Source organism: Acinonyx jubatus, chromosome B2 (genome assembly GCF_027475565.1).
Source record: "Acinonyx jubatus isolate Ajub_Pintada_27869175 chromosome B2, VMU_Ajub_asm_v1.0, whole genome shotgun sequence".
In the NCBI taxonomy this organism is placed as follows: Eukaryota; Metazoa; Chordata; class Mammalia; order Carnivora; family Felidae; genus Acinonyx; species Acinonyx jubatus.
The window spans coordinates 119809650-119831301 of record NC_069385.1 but is presented as its reverse complement, the minus strand read 5'-3'; the positions used below and the strand labels follow the sequence as shown (position 1 = coordinate 119831301).

The 21652-nt window shown below is 44.4% G+C and overlaps 2 protein-coding genes across 3 annotated transcripts in view; one reads left to right on the top strand and one right to left on the bottom strand.

Annotated features, from left to right (window-relative positions):
• Nucleotides 1–16638, bottom strand: part of LOC106966627 (class I histocompatibility antigen, Gogo-B*0101 alpha chain) — a 388211-nt gene extending 371573 nt beyond the window's left edge. The window contains exons 1-8 of the mRNA XM_053223382.1: nt 16491–16638; nt 15942–16211; nt 15467–15739; nt 14589–14864; nt 14367–14474; nt 13898–13930; nt 13714–13761; nt 13202–13584 (exon numbers count right to left, since the gene is read on the bottom strand). Coding sequence (XP_053079357.1) covers nt 13580–13584; nt 13714–13761; nt 13898–13930; nt 14367–14474; nt 14589–14864; nt 15467–15739; nt 15942–16211; nt 16491–16563 — 1086 coding nt within the window. The 5' untranslated portion in view covers nt 16564–16638 and the 3' untranslated portion in view covers nt 13202–13579. Of the gene's footprint in view, nt 13585–13713; nt 13762–13897; nt 13931–14366; nt 14475–14588; nt 14865–15466; nt 15740–15941; nt 16212–16490 lie in introns of the transcript that reaches the window.
• LOC106984453 (class I histocompatibility antigen, Gogo-B*0103 alpha chain) overlaps nt 1–21652 on the top strand; it is a 218141-nt gene that overhangs the window by 148083 nt on the left and 48406 nt on the right. The gene's annotated exons all lie outside the window — the stretch shown is intronic.

Here is a 21652-nt window from a genome sequence, read left to right as displayed (position 1 = left end):
TTACTATAAAGCTACAGAAATCAAAGCACTATAGTACTGGCATAAAAACAGGTATACAGACTTATGAAAAAACAGGGTCCAGAAAATATCTTTGGGTATATGGCCAAGTGATTGAAGACAAGGGTGCCAAAACAATTCATGGGACAGGACAGTCGTTTTAACAAATGATACTGGGAAAACTGGATAGCCACATGCAAAAGAAGGGAAACGGGACATAAGCGAAGTAATTGCTTGATTTTCTGTGAGGGATTTCTGAAAAATTGGGGGCGCAATCTTTCAGCTCCAGTGCTGGAGAGTGGGAGCTTCCGCATTCATCAGCCCATCAGCCCTGAAAGGCTTCGGGAAGCAAAACAGCGCCATCTAGCGGACGCGAGAACTGCTTACACCAAGCCCTGACCACTGTGCTATGAAGTCACATTTCTACCTCAGAATCAACACAACAGGCCCCTCCTCCAGATGGCCAGCACTTGTTCCCACCACCTCTACTGATCATAAAATACAGCAAAGCTTCAGCTCTAGGGAAAATAAGATCGAGTTCCTCTTTTACTTTTATTCTTTATTTTTAAATTATTTTTTCATTTATTTTCTTATTTTTAAAAATTCCTTTTTTATGTTTTATTTTCATTTTCTTAATTTATATATATTTTATTTTGTGTATTTGTGTATTTTCATTTTATTTTATTTTTATTATGATTATAATTTTTGTTTTTTGGATATAGATTATTTTAACAAACAGACAAAACACATCCAGGATCTCACTTTTTAGATAGTTTCTGTTTTTGCTTTGTTTTTTTCTTTTCTGTTCTGGGAAAAATGACAAGAGAGAGGAATTCACACCAAAAGAAAGAGCAAGAAATAGATCTCTCAGTCAGTGATTTCATCAATACAGATATAAGTAAAATGTTTGTACTAGAATTTAAAACAACAATTATAAGAATACTAGCTGGGCTTGAAATATACATAGAAGACACTACAGAATCTTTTCTGCAGTAATAAAAGAACTAAAATCTAGTCAGCTCAAAATTAAAAATGCTGTAGCCGATGGCACAAAAATAGACACTCAGATCAATGGAACAAAATAGAGAATCCAGAAATAGACCCACAAACATATGACCAACTAATCTTTGACAAAGCAGGAAAGAATATCCAATGGAATAAAGACAGTCTCTTCAGCAAGTGGTGCTGAGGAAACTGGACAGCGACATGCAGAAGAATGAACCTGGACCACTTTCTTACACCATACACAAAAATAAACTCAAAATGGATGAAAGACCCCAATGTAAGACAGGAAGCCATCAAAATCCTCAAGGAGAAAGCAGGAAAAAACCTCTTTGATCTTGGCCACAACAACACCTTACTCAACACGTCTCCAGAGGCAAGGCAAACAAAAGCAAAAATGAACTACTGGGACCTCATCAACATAAAAATCTTCTGTACAGAGAAGGAAACAATCAGCAAAACTCAAAGGCAACTGACAGAATGGGAGAAGGTATTTGTAAACGACATATCAGATAAAGGGTTAGTATCCAAAATCTATAAAGAACTTGCCAAACTTAACACCCAAAATCAAATAATCCAGTGAAGAAATGGGCAAAAGACATGAATAGACACTTCTCCAAAGAAGGCATCCAGATGGCCAACTGACACATGAAAAAATGCTCAACATCACCCATCATCAGGGAAATGCAAATCAAAACCACCATGAGATACCACCTGACTTCTGTCAGAATGGCTCACATTAACAACTCAGGCAACAACAGATGTTGGCGAGGATGCAGGGAAAGAAGGATCTCTTTTGCATTGCTGGTGAGAATGCAAGCTGGTGCAGCCACTCTGGAAAACAGTATGGAGGTTCCTCAAAAAATTAAAAATAGAACTACTATGACTCAGCAATTGCACTCTTAGGTATTTATCCAAGGGATACAGGTGTGCTGATTTGAAAGGACACATGTATCCCCATGTTTATAGCAGCACTAACAATAGCCGAAGTATGGAAAGAGCCCAAATGTTCATTGATGGATGAATGGATAAAGAAGAAGTGGTAAGTATATACAATGGAGTATGACTCGGCAATCAAAAAAAATGAAATCTTGCCATTTGCAACTATGTGGATGGAACTGGAGGGTATTATGCTGAGTGAAATTAGTCAGTCCGAGAAAAACAAAAATCATATGACTTCACTCATATGAGGACTTTAAGAGACAAAACAGATGAACATAAGGGAAGGGAAGCAAAAATAATATAAAAACAGTGAGAGGGACAAAACAGAAAAGAATCATAAATATGGAGAACAAACTGAGGGTTACTGGAGGGGTTGAGGGAGGGGGATGGGCTAAATGGGTAGGGGGCATTAGGGAATCTACTCCTGAAATCTTTGTTGCAGTATATGCTTACTAATTTGGATGTAAATTTAAAAAATAGTTTTAAAAAATGCTGTAACTGAAATGCAAACCCAAATAGAGTTCATAAAAACGAAGATGGATGAATTAGAGGAACGAAACAATGATATAGAAGATAAAATGATGGAAAATAATGAACTGAAAAGAAGGAAAGAAAGGTACTGTATCATGAAGGTAGACTTAGGAAACTCAGGACTTCCTAAAATGGAATAAAATTTGCATCATAGGAGTCCCAGAAGATGACGAGAAAGAAAAAGGGGCAGAAGGTTTATTCAAACAAATTATAGTTGAAAGTTTCCCTAATCTGTGTGAGGACACAGACATCAAAATCCAAAAGCACAGAAAACTCCCATTAAATTCAACAAAAGCTGATCATCACCAAGGCATATCATAGTGAAATTCATAAAACACACAGACTAGGAAAGAATCCTGAAAGCAGCAAGGGGAAAAAAACGTCCTTATCATACAAGGGAAGACAGAACAGGTTCTCAGCAGCCCTGTCCACAGAAACTTGGCAGGCCACAGAGGAGTGGCAGGACACATACAATGTGATGAATGGAAAAATATGCAGCCAAGAATTCTTTACCCGGCAAGGTTGTCATTCAGAACAGAAGGAGAGATAAATAGTTTCCAAGACAAACAAAAACTAAAGGAGTTTAAGACCAGTCCTGAAGGAAAAAATATTTTTTTGAGAGAAAGAGGGTGCAAGTGAGCGAGAGAGAGAGAGAGAGAATCCCATGAGGCACAGAGAGAGAGAGAGAGAGAGAGAGGCCAGGCTCAGCTGAACCAAGGCCCCAGCTCACCCTATGCAGGACTCAAACTCACAAACTGTAAGATCATGACCTGAGCCGAAATCACATGCTTACCCGACTTAGCCACCATGGCTCCCCTTGAAAGACATTGTAAGGGGGAGTCTTTGAGTGGAAAAAAAAAAAGAACAAAAGCACAAAAAACTAGAAAGGACCAGAGAACATCACCAGAACACCAACTCTACAGGTAACATAGGGCACTAAAGCCATATATTTCAGTAATTATTCTGACTGTAAATGTATTAAATGCTCTAATCAAAAGATTTATGGTATCAGAATGGACAAAACACAAGATCCATCTATATGCTTCCTACAAAGGGTTCATTTTAGACCTAATGACACCTGCAGATTGAAAGTGACGGGTTGGAGGACCAACTACCATGCTAATGGACGTCAAAAGAAAGCCAGAATAGCCATACTCATATCAGATGAACTATATTTTAAACCAAAGACTGTACCAAGAGATGAAGAAGGACATTATATCATCATTAAGGGGTCAATCCAGAAAGAATATAAAACAATTGTAAACATTTATGCCCCCAAATTGGCAGAACACAAATATATAAATCAACTAGTCACAAACATAAAGGAAGTCATTGATAATAATACAATCGTAGTAGAGGACTTTAACACCCCATTTACATCATTGGACTGACCATCTAAGCAGAAAACCAACAAGGAAACAACAGCTTTAAATGACACACTGAACTGGATGGACCTAAAATATATATTCAGAACATTCCATCCTAAGCAGCAGAATACACATTGTTTTTGAGAGCACATGGGACATTCTCCAGAAGAGATCACACATGGGGTCACAAATCAGCCCTCAACAAGAACAAACAGATCGAGGTCATACCATGCACATTTTTAGACCACAACACCATGAGATTTGAAGTTAACCACAAGAAAAAATTTGGAAAGCCATCAAATACACAGAGGTTAAAGAACATCCTACAAAAGAATGAGAGGGTTAACCGGGAAATTAAAAATTACCCAGATGCAAATGAAAATGAAAACACGACGGTTCAAAACCTGTGGGATGAAGCAAAGGCAGTCCTAATAGGAAAGTATATTGCAATAGAGGCCTATCTCAAGAAGCAAGAAAGGTCTCACATACATAATATAATCTTACACCTAAAGGAGCTAGAAAAGGAACAGCAAATACAGCCTAAAGCCGGCAGAGAAGGGAAATAATAAAGATTAGAGCAGAAAGAAACCATATAGAAACAAACAAACAAACAAAACCCTAGTAGAACAGATCAACAAAACTAAGTCTGGTTTTTTGAAAGAATAAAACTGATAACCCTCTAGCCTCACATGTCAAAAAGAAAAGAGAAAGGACCCCCAAAAGATAATATTATAAATGAAAGAGGAGAGATCACAACCAACACCACAGAAATACAAACAATTATGAAAGAATACTATGAAAATTATATTCCAGAAAACTGGGAAATCTGGGAGAAATGGAAAATTCCTAGAAACTTACAAACTAAAAAAACTGAAACAGGAATAGAAAATTTGAACAGATATATAACAAGCAAAGAGATTGAATTGTATTCAAAAATCTCCCAACAAACAAATGTCCTGGGCCTGATGGCTTCCCAGGGGAATTCTGCCAGACATTTAAAGAATTCTTCTCAAAGTGTTCCTATTCTTCTCAAACTGTTTCAATAAATAGGAATGGAAGGAAAACGTCCAAACTGATTCTACAAAGCCAGCATTACCTTGATTCCAAAACCAGAGAAAGACCCCATCAAAAAGGAGAATTACGGGCGAAAACCCTTGATGAACAAGGATGCAAAAATGCTCAACAAAATAGTAGCAAATCGAATTCAACAATACATTAAAAGAAGTATTACCATGATCAAGTGGGATTTATTCCTGGGCTGTGGGTTTGGTTCAATGTTGCAAATCAATCAACATGATACCCCACATTAATAAAAGAAAAACAAAGACCATATGATCCTGTCAATACATGCAGAAAAAGCATTTGACAAAATACAGCATCCATGCTTGATAAATACCTTCTACAAATAGGGATAGATGGAATATGCCTCAACATCATAAAGGGCATTTATGAAAAACCCATAGATAAAATCATCCTCAATGGAGAAAAACTGAGAACATTTTCCCTATGGTCAGGAACAAGACAAGAATGTCCAGTCTCACCATTACTATTTAACATACTACTGGAAGTCTTAGCTTCAGCAATCAGATAACAAAATGAAAGAGAAGGGATCCAGATTGGCAAGGAAGTATTCAAGCTTTCACTCTTCACAGAAATCATAATACTCTGTGTAGAAAACCTGAAAGATTCCACCCCAAAATTGCTAGAACTAACACATGAATTCAGAAAAGTTACAGATTGTTAAATCAATGTAGAGAAATCTGTTGCATTTGTATACACCAATAACAAGGCAGGAAACAAAAAAAGAAACAAGGAATCAACCCTGTTCGGAATTGCACCAAAACCAATAAGATACCTAGGAATAAACCTAACTAAAGAGGAAAAAGTTTTGCACTCTCATTGATAACTATAGAACACCTATAAAGAAATTGAGGATACAAAGAAATGGGAAAGCATTCCATGCTCATGGATTGGAAGCACAAATATTGTTCAAATGTCTATCCTCCCCAAAGCAATGTATAATTTAATACAATCCCTATCAAAATACCACCAGCATTTTTCACAGAGCTAAAACAAACAATCCTAAAATTTGTATGGAACCACAGAAGACCCCAAATAGCCAAAGAAACTCTGAAAAACAAACTGGAGGCATCACTATTCCAGATTTCAAGCTGTATTACAAAGCTGTAGTCATCAAGACAGTATGGTACTGGCACAAAAGCAAACACATAGATCAATGGAACAGAATAGAAAATTCAGAAATGGACCCACAACTATATGGTCAACTAATTTTTGACAAAGCAGCAATGAATATCCAATGGAAAAAAGATAGTCTCTGTAACAAATGGTGTTGGGAACACTGAACAGCAACAGGAAGAAGAAAGAAATGGGACAACTTTCTTACACCATACACAACAGGAAATTCAAAATGGATGAAAGACCTAAATTTGAGATAGGAACCCATCAAAATCCATAACAGCTTCTTACTGTACAAATTGCTGGAGGCAAGGGAAACAAAAGCAAACATGAACTACTGGGAGTTCATCAAGATAAAAACCTCCTGCACAGGGAAGGAAACAACCAACCAAAGTAAAAGACAATCTACAGAATGGGAGAAGATATTTGCAAATGACATATCTGATAAAGGATTAGTTTCCCAAATCTATAAAGAACTTAGCAAACTCCACACCCAAAAAGCAAATAACCCAGTTAATAAATGGGCAGAAGACATGACTTTAGAAAACACTTTTCTAAAGAAGACATCCAGATGGCTAACAGACATGTGAAAATATGCTAACATCATGAGAAAGAATGAAATCCTGCCATCTGCAGCAACGTGGATGGAACTGGAAGGTATTATGCTAAGTGAAATAAGTCAGTCAGAGAGAGACAGATATATGTTTTCACTGATATGTGGAACTTCAGAAACTTAACAGAAGACCATGGGGGAAGGGAAGGGGAAAATATAGTCACAGAGATGGAGGGAGGCAAACCATAAGTGACTCTTAAATACAGAGAACAAACTGCGGGTTTATAGGGGGCAGGGAAGAGGGGGAAATGGTGATGGGCTTTGAGGAGGGCACTTGTTGGGATGAGCAGTGGGTGATGTATGTAAGTGATGAACCGTGGGAATCTACCCCCAAAACCAAGAGCACACTTCATACAGTGTATGTTAGCCAACTTGACAGTAAATTATATTAAAAATAAATAAATAAATAAATAAATAAATAAACACAAATGTTAAAAAAATGGAAGAAAATATGCTCACATTTTGCTGCCAGTATGTCTAAAATGAACAGCACAGGAAATAACAGATGTTGTCAAGTATGTGGAGAAGGGGGAACCCTCTTGCAGTGTTGGTGGGAATGTAAACTGGTGTAGCCACTCTGGAGAACAGTATGGAGGTTCCTCAGAAAACTAATAATAGAAATACCCTATGACCCAGCAATTGCAGTACCAGGTGTTTACGCAAATGGTACAAAAATACGTATTTGTAGGGGCGCATGCACCCCAACGTTTATAGCAGCATTATCAACAAGAGCTAAACGATGAAGAGAGCCCAAATGTCCATCTACTGATGAATGGATAAAAAAGGGGTGGTATACACACATATGCGCGCGCACACACACACACACACACACACACACATTAACATGCAGACACACACACATATAATGGAATATATATGATTTATCTTCAAGAAATCTCCAAGTACATTTGAAAGAATGTGTATTCTGTGGATGGCTGGAATGGTCAGTAAATGTCAGATTTGTACTATTGGTTTACAGTACGGCTCAAGTCTTCTTTATGTTTATTGATCTCTGCATAGATGTTCTATCCATTATGGAAAGTGATATATTGCTGTTTCTGACTATTACTGTTGTATTGTCTGTTTCTCAATTTCTGTCTGTTTTTTTTCAAGTATTTGGCACTGAGTTATTAGGTGACTATATATGCAGAATTGTTTCAACCTTCTGATAGTTTGATACTTTTCTCATTATAAAATGTTGCTGTTTATCTTTCCTAGCATTTTTTCTTTATGTCATATACTAATATTTATTCAAATAATATATATTTATATATTTATATCATATCCTGGTCCTGTTATATTTTATGTCCTATGAGTGCAATATTGAAGTTTTATGACCTTCTTTTTACTACCTATTCTTTCTAAAGCTACTCAATCACAGTCTTTTTCCCGTTTGTACTTTACATTTCGTGCTGCGAGTTTCTCTTTTTCTTTGTGCAATTCTTTCGGCAAATTTTTTGACACATAGCTTAAATGTAGATTTCTCTAGAGAAATTTGTTTCTTTCTTATAAATTTGACTCAATATCAATCCAGGACAATAATAAATTAAACTAATGACTTGAAGGTACTTTGACCCAAAATAGCAAAGCAAATTTGGATTACAAATCACAGAAGGGTTAGTCTGTCATTGCAAATTCTTTGAAGTAGCTATTTTGGTCACTTTGTGTTAGCTCCAAGCAAACCTCCTTAGAATAATTTCTTCTTATTCTTGAAGATAGAGTTGATGTGATTCATGTCACCCTTTCCTGAGGATATGAATCTATGAATCTTAACTCCCATATTTTCAGGGAGAGATGTTTCTTATGAAATAGAATAAGCTCTGGGCATTATTTCCTGTCTAGTAAGTTCATGAGCCTGAGAAGTCAAGCTAAGATTTTCTAGATTTGAAATACACCTTGAGTATCAGAGCAACGATCATCCCTAGCTTTTTGCCCATTACTATATTTTGGCCTAAATGATTATTATTCTCCTGCTTTTTCTTGTGGGTGAAATATATACAATATATAATATATATTGTATACATATTATTTTATACATGTATGTATAAATCATGATTAGTTGTTTTTATAGGAAGAGGCAGCCTTAAAACTTAGTCTACTGTGTTATTGGAAGAGGATCCCCATTCACAATTGTTTCATTTCTGCGATTTATCCAGCACCACACAAGGTGGTAGAATACAAGTCTACCTAAACCAGTGGTGATCTGTGTCTTCCGTGAGCCAGCGCTGGTCTGTGAATGTGCATCAGCCCACAAACAGATAGAGACAGAAATGAAAGTGAAACCTTATCCTGTCTCAGACTGGCAATCAAGACAAAAATAAGCCTGTATATCCTCATTGGATCTGCTAAAACCAGTTTGATTACTAGCTGTTCGTGGACCAGACGTGGAGGAGCACAATGTCTAACCTAGAATGATTTTGCAGACTTTTGTGAGGGTCACATAAAACCTGGTAAATTTTGGATACTCTGCTCAGAAATACGGGCATGTACAAAGAAATATGAAGTGTCAGTGTATGTATAAGGATCATCTGAAGTGTTACAGATCTGGGTAACTTAATCCTAGGAGGAGACAAAGGCTGGAGAAGACATTTTGAACAATCACTTCATCACCCGACAGTGCTACTCCACTTACCTGTGAGTACAACTGGAGTAGACAAAAGCTGGATCCCATAACAACTATCAAGGGGAAAAGTTGGAAGACGCTGTATTTAGTCACTCCTTCCTCCAATCTGACCTGAGTGCCTACAATGTATCATATCAAGTTGTAGTCTCAAATCACTGCTCCAAATGTTGCAATTTGTCATTCTTTTTCCATTCCTGGCCCCCAACTTCCATGCCCAGAGCTAGTATCCTCTTCCCATATGAAAAACTTCCACATTTAAAAATGTTGACGGAGGGCAGAGACCATGGAGAGGAGAACCCACTTTGTCAAACACTCTTGCATTGGACGTGGCATGAAACTTCACAGTCACGTGACCACCTGCCAGAATCTCTCTCAGGACATGGGACAGATAGGCTGGGACCGCACTACATGGCATTTGGCACAGGTGTTTGAGTGACAGTGGTGTCATGCAGTTTGTTGCAAGGGGCAGCAGCAACAGCAGTCCTAGCCTCCGGATCCAGTGTCCTATGTCAGGGGACTGTGTTGTGAGGGTGACATCTATACCCAGGAGCAGGGCCCTGGCTATATGTGAGCCTCCCCCTCGGGTCCATTGTGGATTCTGTTCCCGTCTGTGTAGACTTAAGCCTGGTTTGTGACTTTCCTTGAAATAGAACAAGGCCCCACATTCTCTTTCTCTCATCCCAGTCTGTAACTGTGCACATGTATCACAAAGAGGCAGAAGTCGATGTAGGGAATAGCTTCAGAGAGCATGGTTTCAGACTTTTTTTCACCAGTTTTACTGAGATATAACTGACATACACCATTGTGTCAGTTTAAGGCTACAGTTTCTTGACTTGATACGTTTCTATGCTGCAAAATGCTTACAACCATAGCTTTAGCCTAGACCTGCACCTTGTCACATAGTTACCATTTCCTTTGTGTGGGGCAAACATTTAAGATCTACACTCTTGTTATCTCAGAGATTTTATGTTGAGCTGATAACCACTTCCTCAATCTGCCACTTGGCTCTGCCCCATGGGAGAGAAAATATGTATCTCCCAGCAGGCCTTGCATTTTTCTTCCTAGAAAAAACAACTTTTAAATGTGGATGTAAGACCCCTTCCCACAATGAGGGCTCTCATCAGTGACTTCACTGCAACTCTATCTGGTGGAACCCCAGGATTGCTTGTAGGTTTGTTACAAAATGCTCAGGCCTCTCCCCACTTACCATGTTAGAGTGTTGGGCGTGGACCCAGGAATCACTACTTAATAAGCCCCACAGAAGAGGGTGAGGCACAGCCATGTGGGAATTGTGCTTTATGTGCTTGGTTCTCAGTGTGTGGAAGCAGCACCAACCTTGTTATAAACCCAGAATCTCATGCTCTATTGCAGACTGTCTACCTCTTCCTAAGTCCAGGAAATTCCAGTGCACACGGAAGGCTGGGTCTCCCTGGAGTGTGTGCCTTCTAGGTGCAGAACCAGAACTGTGCAGTGTGCTCTGGGTGTGCTCTGATCAGCTTGCTTAGTGCTGATGAGTCCATGGTTTGGTCCTGTTCCTTTTTCTTCTATGGCCATCATCCCCTTGGTGACCTCATCTATGCTAAAGGCTCTAAACATCATTTATATGATGTCAACATCCATATCTATTTTTCCAACCCAGATATTTCTCCTACCCTGTGATCTGTATCCAACAGCCAACCTCACTTGTATTTCTAATAATCTCAGTTTCCACACTCCTAATGGGGTGCCTGTGATGCTGCTTCCCCAAATGTCCTACTTCCAAAATCTTCCCTGTTTCATTGGAAGACAACCCCCCTTTCTTCTTGCAGTCTGAAGTATTGGATGCTGTCCGTGATTCCTCCTTCTCACAACGCAGAATTAATACATTAGGACATGCTGCTAAGTTCATCTTTAAATGTATCCAGAACATACACTCACACACACACACACACAGACACTAACCAGAGTACAGTCACTCCCTCTTATTTTCTCTCCTCAAACCCCAAAATAAATCCAACATCCCCCCTCCTGGAAACTGCACTGGCTTCCTACACTTTCCCTACTGGTCTCCCGCCCTTCACCTCTCGATTCTGCACAGCAGCAAACATGCTGCTAAGACAAGTAGTACCACGTGAACCATCTGATCTAAACCATCTGGTGACTCCACATGTCACTCAGAGAAAACTCAAAACCCTTCTAATCCTAAGGTCTAGACATCTGACCACATTTCACATGCTCTCTGCTCCAGCCACAGTGGCCTCTCACCCTTCCTTGAACAAGGACACGCTCCTGCCCTAGTACATGCGCCTGGAGGTTCCCCTGCCTGGAAAGAACTCCCTGAGACATACTCTTCAACAATTCCTTGTGTCCCACACATCTCTCAGAGGTCAGCTTCCCAGTGAGGCTCACACTTACCACCGTAGTAAAGTAGCCACCTTCCCTGTCCCCACACAGGTAATTCTCTGGGTCACCTTCCTCAAAGCACCTACCAATTTCCATTTAAACACTTCCCTTATTTACCACATTTATACAGTATACGGTTGACTCTGAATTAACACTGGTTTGAACTGTGCACATCCACCGATATGTGGACTTTTCTACAATAAGTGCTGTCAATGCAGTTTCTCTTATGTTTTCTTACTATTTTCTCCAGGTTAATTTATTGTAAGAATACATGTTACATATCCATGTAACAACAAAATACGTGTTAAATGACTGTTCCTGTTTTCAGTAAGGCTTCTTATCAACAGTACGTTATTAGTGGCAGTATTTAAGTTTCAGGGGAGTCAAAAGTTATACTTGGATTTCTGACTGCTCAATGGGGTCAATGCCTTCAGTCCCCACATTGCTCCAAGGTCAAGTAGAGTCTGTCCCTCACCCCTAGGACATATTCTCTGCAAGACCAGCATGTTTGCCTCTTCTTAATTACTGAGGTGTCCCAGATGAAAAAATAGCGGGTCCTGCATGAGGCACACGAGATTATCAGTGGAACAAGTGGTCAGCGGAGAGGACCTCTGTCTTCTGGATGAGCCTCAGGCACAGCCGGTCCGTGGCAGGTCCTGCACAAAGTGCCCCCACCTCACTATCAGTGCCGCCTCTACTTTTCCCCAGGGCTGCTCCCCCCTCCCACCCTCTCTGCTCAGCTCCCCCCTCCTACAGCGTTTTCCCTGCACAGCACAACACACATAGTCCTGTCTTCAGAATCACTGTATTTACGCTCTATGAGGCCGTTGCTCCAACCAAATAGAAATCTACATTAGACCCTGCTTTATAAATCCATGAACGTGGATGGGAGCCAGAACCAGCATCACTAGAACTAAGGGCAGGGAGAGGGCATAGAGAGGCAGGGAAGGTAGAAACTAACTGAAGCGTAGTAACGATGAGAAACTCTCAGACTCCTCCTACCTCCAGAATCTAAAGAATAATCCAGAAGACAACTCGAGAGGAAGGGGAAGATGGGAGGAATCTGAAAATTCATGTCTCCAAACCCCAGAGACCCCTGTGTGCAGGGCCCACCTAGGCCTGCAGAACGACAGCCCAAAGGACTCCTGGTGCCATAACTATGGGGGTCACCCGGGGAGAATGAGACAGGAACTTGGACACAAGAGCAAGAACAGGCCTGATGCTCCATAGGAACAATAGGGGAAAAACACCCAAAGATGGGGCTGAGGTCACGACCCAGGATGGAGCCTGGGCTGACCCAGTCACAGGAAGCTCTTGCTGCACAAGCTCCTGGTGACAGGTGACATCCAAGCCCCTATGATCTCAGGTCCTGGTGAGACAAGGTTCCACAGAAGGGACAAGGACAAGGAGCAGAGACATGACCCAGCTGAGGAGGGAGCTTGACACACCAAGGATGCACTGAGCACCGACTGGACCCAGGCCCTGTCCCCGCTCGGCTCCTCCAGCCCTCTCCTGTCCCCACCTGCAACAGACACAGCACAAGAAATATGCGGGTTCTGGGAGTTTCTCAGGGCTTTCATTTATTTTCTCTTGCAATTTTATAAATGTTCTCTTTTATTACCTCATCATCCCCACATACCCAGAATTACAAAACACAAAGTCATATCAGGATTCTCATTTTCAGTAGGGAAGTAAGGGGTCAGTACTCAGCCCAACATGAAGTAAAGACAGGGATGGAGACGGAACACAAATCAGTATGGGAGGGGTCATGGTGGGTTTGGGGGCCAGTCCCCTGCATCCTCACAATATGCTAATAGGAACACAGACACATCTGACACCATCTGAAGAAAGTCAGGGGATCTTGATGTCACCAAGTGGGAGCGTAGACAGATCCTGCATCGCTCAGTTCTCCACAGGCAGCGGGTCTCAAACTGTGAAAAAAAATCATTATGAACACATTTAGGTCAGTCACATAAGTGCCACACACTCAACAGCCCCCCACATGCTCAGAGTGTCCCTAGTGCCCCCACTCCTCCCCACTTCACCCTCCAGAGTCTTACCTTTAGGAGCCATTAGAGATGAATCAGAGCCCTGGGTACTGTCGTCGCCTGGGGTAGAACAAACAGGACATGATCAGAGCCATAGGAGTTGAGACTAAAGGAGCAGCCAAGGGGGAAGGGGGGTGACCCATGGGGTCCTGTCTACACCATTCCAGGTTTCAGGGATCACCCCCTCCATACTTACGTGCAGCGTGAGAATAGCTTGGTCCTTTTCCTCCTGTGGAAGAAAATCGCATGTTAGAGACCTGGGACAGGTGGGCCATGTGATCCTAGAGCAACCTCCTAGTTCTGGTCCACAATGAAGTTTCCAGAGTTCTGACTGAACACCCAGGACAGGATTGGGACACATGAAGAAAGAGGTGTGGGGTCACAGGACCACCTGACTTGCTGGAGGTCTGACCTCAGCAGGGACCTTCCTCTCTCTCTCCTGTCACTGCTGGGAATCAGGTCCCCGTGACCAGAGTTACCAAGTGAAAATCTGTTCTTCATTTTCACAAGTGCTTTGCTACAGAGTGATTGTTGGTAACGGCTCCAGAGTGGGCAGGTCCATGTGTGTGGATGGAACTTCCCAGGAACCAGGCAGGACAACGTGCTACCTAGGAAACCCCCCCAGCGGGACAAGAGAACTCAGATCCCCTCCACTCTGTTCCTACCTGAGAACTTCTTCCTCCAGATCACAGCTCCAACCACCACAGTGACCACAAGGACAGCCACACCAGCAATGATGCCCAGAATGGTGATGAAGGGCAGAGACGATGGCTCTGGAAAGGGATGGAAGGTGAGGGGCCCAGACCTCCAGCTTCAGTCCTGACTCTGAAATTTCCAGAAGGGCCCTGCTTTCCCTGACACGGGACTCTACCCCCAACCCTCCTTACCCCATCTCAAGGTGATGGGCTCGGGCAGCCCCTCGTGCTGCACATGGCACGTGTATCTCTGCTCCTCTCCAGAAGGCACCACCACAGCCGCCCACTTCTGGAAGGTTCCATCTCCCCCAGGTCTCGTCTCCACAAGCTCTGTGTCCTGGGTGTGGTCCTCCCCATCACGCTGCCAGGTCAGGGTGATCTCCGCAGGGTAGAAGCCCAGGGCCCAGCACCTCAGGGTCACCTCACGGTCAGAGATGGGGTGGCGGGTCACGCGTGTGTTGGGAGATTCTGAGGAAGAAGAAACAGAGAATCCACACTGTGGTTTAGCTTTATGGGCCACTGAAACTGCATCCACATGACCATCCTGAGGTGGACGGGACAACTGGTCTGGATGGAAGAAGCACAAAACCGAGACATCAGTCTAGCTTTTGGGATCTCCTGATCCTTGTTAAGTTCTGGAATCAGGGAAAGAGCCCGGGTGGGAGGCTGCAGGTCTAAAGTGGGGACCACAGTGTGGTCCTGAGTGTGGTGGAGGGTGAGTGACTCAGAAAACCCAGAGTCAGATCTCCAAATATGTTCCCAGATGGAGACAAGTCCTTGAGAGGGAAGGTCAGGGTTCACAAGGTGGCTGCCAGGGTCAGAGGGAACTGCTGATGGGTTATTTCTGGGATGATCTCAACAGGCATCCCAGGGAGAGACTGGATTCCTGTCTCTCTTTTAGAGAAAAGCACCCTCAAGGTGAGTCAGTCTCTAGTAGGCAGATGAACTCCGAGGCGGATGTCCCTCTTCCCACCCGTGGGAGGGGTCATGACACTGAGTCCATTTTCCCTTCCTCGTGGGCAGCCAGCCCCAGGGGAGGGGAGATTAGGGAGGCCCCGCGGTCCCGGTACCTGCGCGCAGCGTCTCCTTCCCGTTTTCCAGGTACTTGAGGAGCCACTCCACGCATATGCCCTCCAGGTAGTTCCTCAACTGCTCCGCCACACCAGCATCCTCCCACCTGCGGCGGGTGATCTGCGCCGCGGTGTCCGCCGCGGTCCAGGAGCGCAGGTCCTCGTTCAGGGCGATGTAATCCTTCCCATCATAGGACTCCTGCGTGTACCCGCGGAGGAGGCGGCCATCGGGTCCCACGTCACAGCCATACATTCTCTGGATGTTGTGCGACCCTGTCCCCGCCCCGCCCCCAGAGCAGCAGTGATTAAGGTGAAACCGAAAGTAAACCCGCCTAAAAGCTCCCTCGGGCTCTTCCAGGGTCGTGGGACTGGGGTCGCGGCCTCGGGGCAGCGCTCTGACCCGGAGACTCGGGGCGACCCCGGCCGGTCCGTGGGGATGGGGGTCGTGACCTGGACCCGGGCCCGCGTCGCTCACCGGACTCGCTCTGGTTGTAGTAGCGGAGCATCGTGTTCAGGTCCACTCGGGAAATCTGTTCGTTGTTCTTCGCGGTCCGCGTCTCCCGGTCCCAATACTCTGGCCCCACCTGCTCCATCCACGGCGCCCGCGGCTCATACCTCGGATTCGGGGCGTCGCTGTCGAACCGCACGAACTGCGTGTCGTCCACGTAGCCCACGGAGATGAAGCGGGGCTCCCCGAGGCCGGGCCGGGACACGATGGTATGGAAATACCTCAGGGAGTGGGAGCCTGCGGGCGCGGAGGGGCTGAGACCCCGCCCGACCCTCCTCCCCGCGCGGGGCCCGGGTCCCAGGGGGAGGCGGCCGGGAGGGCAGGGCGAGGGGGACCAGAGTTGGGGAGAGCAGGTTGGAGTCTGGGAGGGACGGGGAAGGGGAGCCCGGGCGAGGCCGGGTGGAGGTCTGGGTCCGGGCGGTGGACAGTCGGCTTCCCCGGGGGTTCCGCTTCCCCGCCGGGCGGTCTCCTCGCTCCTGCCCTGCAGAGTCCCTTTCCTCCCGACCCCGCACTCACCCGCCCAGGTCTGGGTCACGGCCAGGGCCCCCGACAGCAGCAGGAGCAAAGTTGGAGGCATCACGACCCGCATCCTCAGGGTCTGGGGAGAAATGTCAACCTCAGGAAGCGGGCGCTGAAACTTGATACCCCGGAACCGCGGTGCCGCTGATTGGCTTCTCCGGAAACCGGGCACTAATAGGAGTGTGAACCGAGGCCGCGTCATCAGTATCCAGGCAGAAGGACCTGACACAGGTTGTGTCAGGGAGAAGTGAAACCAGGGCAGATGGGGACTCCCCAACACTGGGCTTCCCCGCCCCCGACGCCGCCCTGGGGCCAGAGTCCCTGAGAGGCGGGCCTGGGGACCTGGGACTTGGCCTGGACGCCTCACCTATTGCACAGAGCGCTCTTTGTCACACCGTGTCCCTGAGTCGTGGACCAGGAGCTGTGTGAGTCACTGATTCTCCAGCATTTTGTTCTCAGGACATCTCTCCAGTCTTACAAATTAGTGAGGCTCCCAGGGAGAATTGTGTGTCTGTGGATTCTATCGATCCTTATTTACCACAGGACTAAAACAGGTTCAAATATTTATTAATTCATGTACAATCACATGAAAACAGAAATATTGTTTGTGTGGAAAGTACCAATGTTCCCAAATAAAAGGGGCAGTGAGAATACTGGTTTTGTTCCATTGTACATTTTTGCAAGTCTCTTTCTTGTCTGTCTGGTTGGAAGACCACTGGATGTTCAGATTTGCTTCTGCATCTATTGTGTTGTTTTGGTTGAAGTATATGAAAAAATTTATGTCCTTGACCAAATATAGGAGAATAGTATGTATTATAACCGTTTCAGATAATTATGGATATTCATCTTTGATACTATATTAAAACTACACAATGTGTACTTTCTCTGAGGTTCTTTGCAAACTGGACCTGAAACAGTATCATTAACTGTGTTTTTCTGTTACATTAAATGCATAGGCCCATCTGCACATGGAATGGATCTTGTACTAATGCATGAATGTTTTTAAGTAACGTGTTGTGTGTTGTTTCGCTAAGTAATATAGGTGTTCCAGCATTGATTAGAGTGGAATCGAATTATCAAAAAGTCATTTATTTTGGGGCACCTGGGTGGCTCAGTTGGTTAAGCATCCGGCTTGGGCTCAGGTCATGATCTCACGGTCCATGAGTTCAAGCCCCGCGTGGGGCTCCGTGCTAACAGCTCAGAATCTGGAACCAGACTAGGATTCTGTGTCTCCCTGATTCTCTGCTCTACCCCTGCTTGCACTCTGTCTCTCTCTTTCTCTCAAAAATGAATAAACGTTAAAAAAATTTTAAAGAACGTCATTTGTTTTAATATTACCACAAATCCCAACAGAAAAGATGGTTAGTACTTAGAAGCTGTCAAGCTTCTGGGTGGGTCACAGGTTTATGAGATGGGCTTCATGGGTGATGGGTTCTAAGGAGGACACTTGTGATGAGCACTTGGTATTGTTTGTAAGTGATGAATCACTCAATTCTACTCTTGAACTCATATTAAACTGTATGTTAACTAACTGGAATTTAAATAAAAACTTGAGATAAACTAAGTAATGGTAAAAAGCAGCGATTGCTCAGTAACCAGCACGGGGAGATGTTTGGTATTTGGTGGGTCGTACAGTGCCTTGTTTTTGTCTGTAATTAGACAAAGTAATGTCACGGTTTCAGAGTGTCCTTGTGTGCTGTCGATGTTCCGTGAGATGACTGGCTCATGTCCCACAGGAATAATATGGCCCAGTGGTGGCATCAGTCAGCTTCTGACCACACTGAGGCCCAGCTGTCAGTGTCAGACCAGTTCCCAATGTGTGGGCTGCTGTTTCTTCTGTCTTCAATTGCATATTTTAAAACACGTACAACCCATCAATAATAATTAAAGACTTGGTGTTTTGGGGAGCCTGGGCGGCTCGGTCGGTTAAGGGTCAGACTCCTGATCTCATGGTTTGTGAGATGGAGCCCTGTGTCAGGCTCTGTGCTAACAGTGTGGACCCTGCTTGGGATTCTCTCTCTTGATCTCTCTGTCTCTGTCTCTGCCCCTCCTCTGCTCATACTCACTCTGTCTCTCTCTGTCTTAAAATAAGTAAATAAACTTTACAAAAAATCTGGAGGACTTTTAAATCCTTAAATATTCCCACATACATTGGCCCAGTTAGGGTTCTTAAATATGTTTATTTCTTCTTGTATCACACCCTGAGGAGAAGCTTTTTTTCAGATTATGGATTGTGCAACTTTTTCACACTAAAACTACTCCCAGAATTAGGGTAGGTCTTAGGTTTAATATTTCATAAGCAGGAATATTGTTCATGGTCGTTCCAGACCCTAGTTCCAATACTTATCCCTTTGTCATGGAGTACCTCATTCCTGTCTCCTAACATGTCTGCCAGATTTGGTTACTGTTCTCTGTATCTCCTCAGAGACCGATTTGCTGAGGAAAATCCGAAGCAAAGGAGAGAAAGGAAGAGTAATTATCCTTAGAGGAATAAAGGAATCATGTAGCGGGAAATAAGAGGGACTTAGTGGTTTCATGTGGAGGGTGTGCTTCCAGAAATCTCCCACTCTGGCACATTGTCATTCTCCCCCCATACACACACCCATGGGCCCACATCCCCCTACTCTCCACACACAGGCAAGATCTTTGTGAAGTCTGTGCAGCGTTGCATTGCCCTGGCCCAGCTCCTGATGGAGCAGAACTTGCCAGCCATTGCCATCCACTGTAGGATGCCCCGGGAGGAGAGGTGAGGGAGAGATGGAAAGATGTCTTGTGTCCTTGGGAGGAAATGAGACCCCTGAGATAAAGGACTGTGAACATTTTTATGATTGTCTTTCTGACAAAAGCTTTCTTGGTATCAGTACTTTAAAGGTCTTCAATAACAAATTCTTGTGGCCAGCAACCTATGTGGCCAAGGCATGGACATTAAGCAGGTAAACTCTGCCATCAACTACCACAAGCCTGGGGATTCCCACCCCTACCTGCATCGGGTAAGCTGCACACCCACACGGACATCCCAGTGCACCTCCCAGTCCCTGATTTCCTATGTATTCATACATTACACCCTCGTCCCTCCTTTTGGGTGTCTTCCTACTTTGGGGTCTTCCAGTGCTACCCTCTGTCCCCTTCCAAGGAGGCCTGTGCAGGCCAGTTGCCCGAGGGGATTGTCCATCACATTTGTGTCAAGTGAAAACAATGCCAAGATCCTCAGTGAGGTGCAGGGTCAAACTGAGGTCGATGGTACTGAACTGCCTGAGGAGATGGACATTTCCTCCTCCAGTGAGTATTGATCTCATGAAATTGGTTCCTCCAACCCTTCACAGTCTCCTTGTTCCTTAGAGACTTTGTCTTGAACCATGTAGTGCAGAGAATGGTGCCTGATGCCTAGTGGGTGCCTGACAAGTTTAATGCAACCCAACCTTGATGCCATGTTGGGATGTTTTGTTCATTTCTACGTCCGGTCCCTTTCCTCTCTCATCCAGTTAGTTGTTTTTGCACCCCAGTCTTCCTCTGACCCCACACCCCACATGAACACCTGCATGTATAGGGGTCTGTGTTTCCGCCAGTCTCACTTAGCCTTCCCATGCCTTATTGTAACTGCGCATGTTTTCCTGCAGTTGCAGCCATGGGAGAGGACGCACCATTTCACAGAGCCTGATGCAGGTCTCACACCCAGGAACCAGGAGATCATACATGACCTGAGCTGAAATCAAGAGTCAGATGCCCATCGACTTACCTACCCAGGTACCCCTACAGTTTATACTTCCTAATTAATTTCTTTTTAAAAATATTTTAACTTTGAATATAGTTGAAGGACACGATTACATTAGTTGCAGGTGCACAACACAGTGACTCAAATTCTGAATACATTCTCTGTCTTTGAGAGAGAGACAGCCAGAGCAGGGAAGAGAGGCAAAGAAGGAGGGAAGGAGAGAGAGAGAGAGAGAGAGAGAGAGAGAATAAGAGATTCTCAAGCAGGCTGATTCCTGTGGGGCTGGATCCCATGACCCTGGGACCATGAGCGGAGAACCCACTGCCACCCAGGGGCCCTTCACCCTCTGTCTACACCATGCTGTGCTCACCAGAGTATAGCTGCCACCTGTCACCAGACAGTGATGTTACAGTATCACTCATGATATTCCCTGTGCTGTGCCTTTTATTCTTAAGACCTGTTCCTTCCATAACTGGAGCCTGTGTCTCCCACTCCCCTCACCCACTGTGCCCATCCTCCCAACCTCCTTCCCTCTGGCAGTCATCAGTGAGTTCTCTTTATTTATAGGTCTGATTCTGCTGTGTGCTTGTCTGTTTATTCATTTGATTTGTTTTGTAAGTTCCATATATGAGTGAGATCATATGGTACTTGTCTTTCTCAGTCTGATTTCTTTCACTTAGCAGACACACTGCCCTGTTTGTCCATTCATGTTGTCACAAGTGGCAAGATCTCATCCTTTTTGTGGTTGCATAATATTCTAGTGTGTGTATATATATGTGTGTGTATATACCACACAATTCCTTAGCCATTTGTCTGTGGCAGGAACACAGGTTGTATCCTTGTGGCTTTTGAAAACAACCTCACTCACTGAACATCATCTGGGATGAGGGCGCCCCCTGGTGTCCGGGCCCCTGTCCAGGTGCTGGACCTGAAGGAGACCCTAAGGAGGGCCTGGTTGAGGAGGAGAAAGGCAGCTGGGTCTTCTCTCCATAGTCCTGTGGCCGCACGTGGGGTGAAAGGTAAGGGGACATCCCCCACTGCTTTGCTTTCAGGTGGATACTGACTGAGAAGCCTTAGTGGGGTCTGGACTGTAACCCAGGTAGAGATGTCTGAGCAGAAGCCTGGGCATCAGTGGGGAGAGGATGAGGTTTCTGAGCAGCCCTGGACTCCACAGGGGTCAGGCTCAGGGGTGAGGCGGGATTGCAGGAGAGGAGAGCTCAGGAGCCGGTGCCATTGCTGAGGTGTCTGTGTCCCTGGGCACCTTGTCCTCCAGCCCCATGATGGTGATACGGGAAAAAGCGAAAAGTAGAAACACTTCCTGGGACTCCTACTTCTAAATGTTTCAAAACACAGTGAAACAAATATCATTTCTGATTTGGAAATAGCATCTCATGCTAAGTGAAATAAGCCATACAGAGAAAGACAGATACCATATGGTTTCACTCTT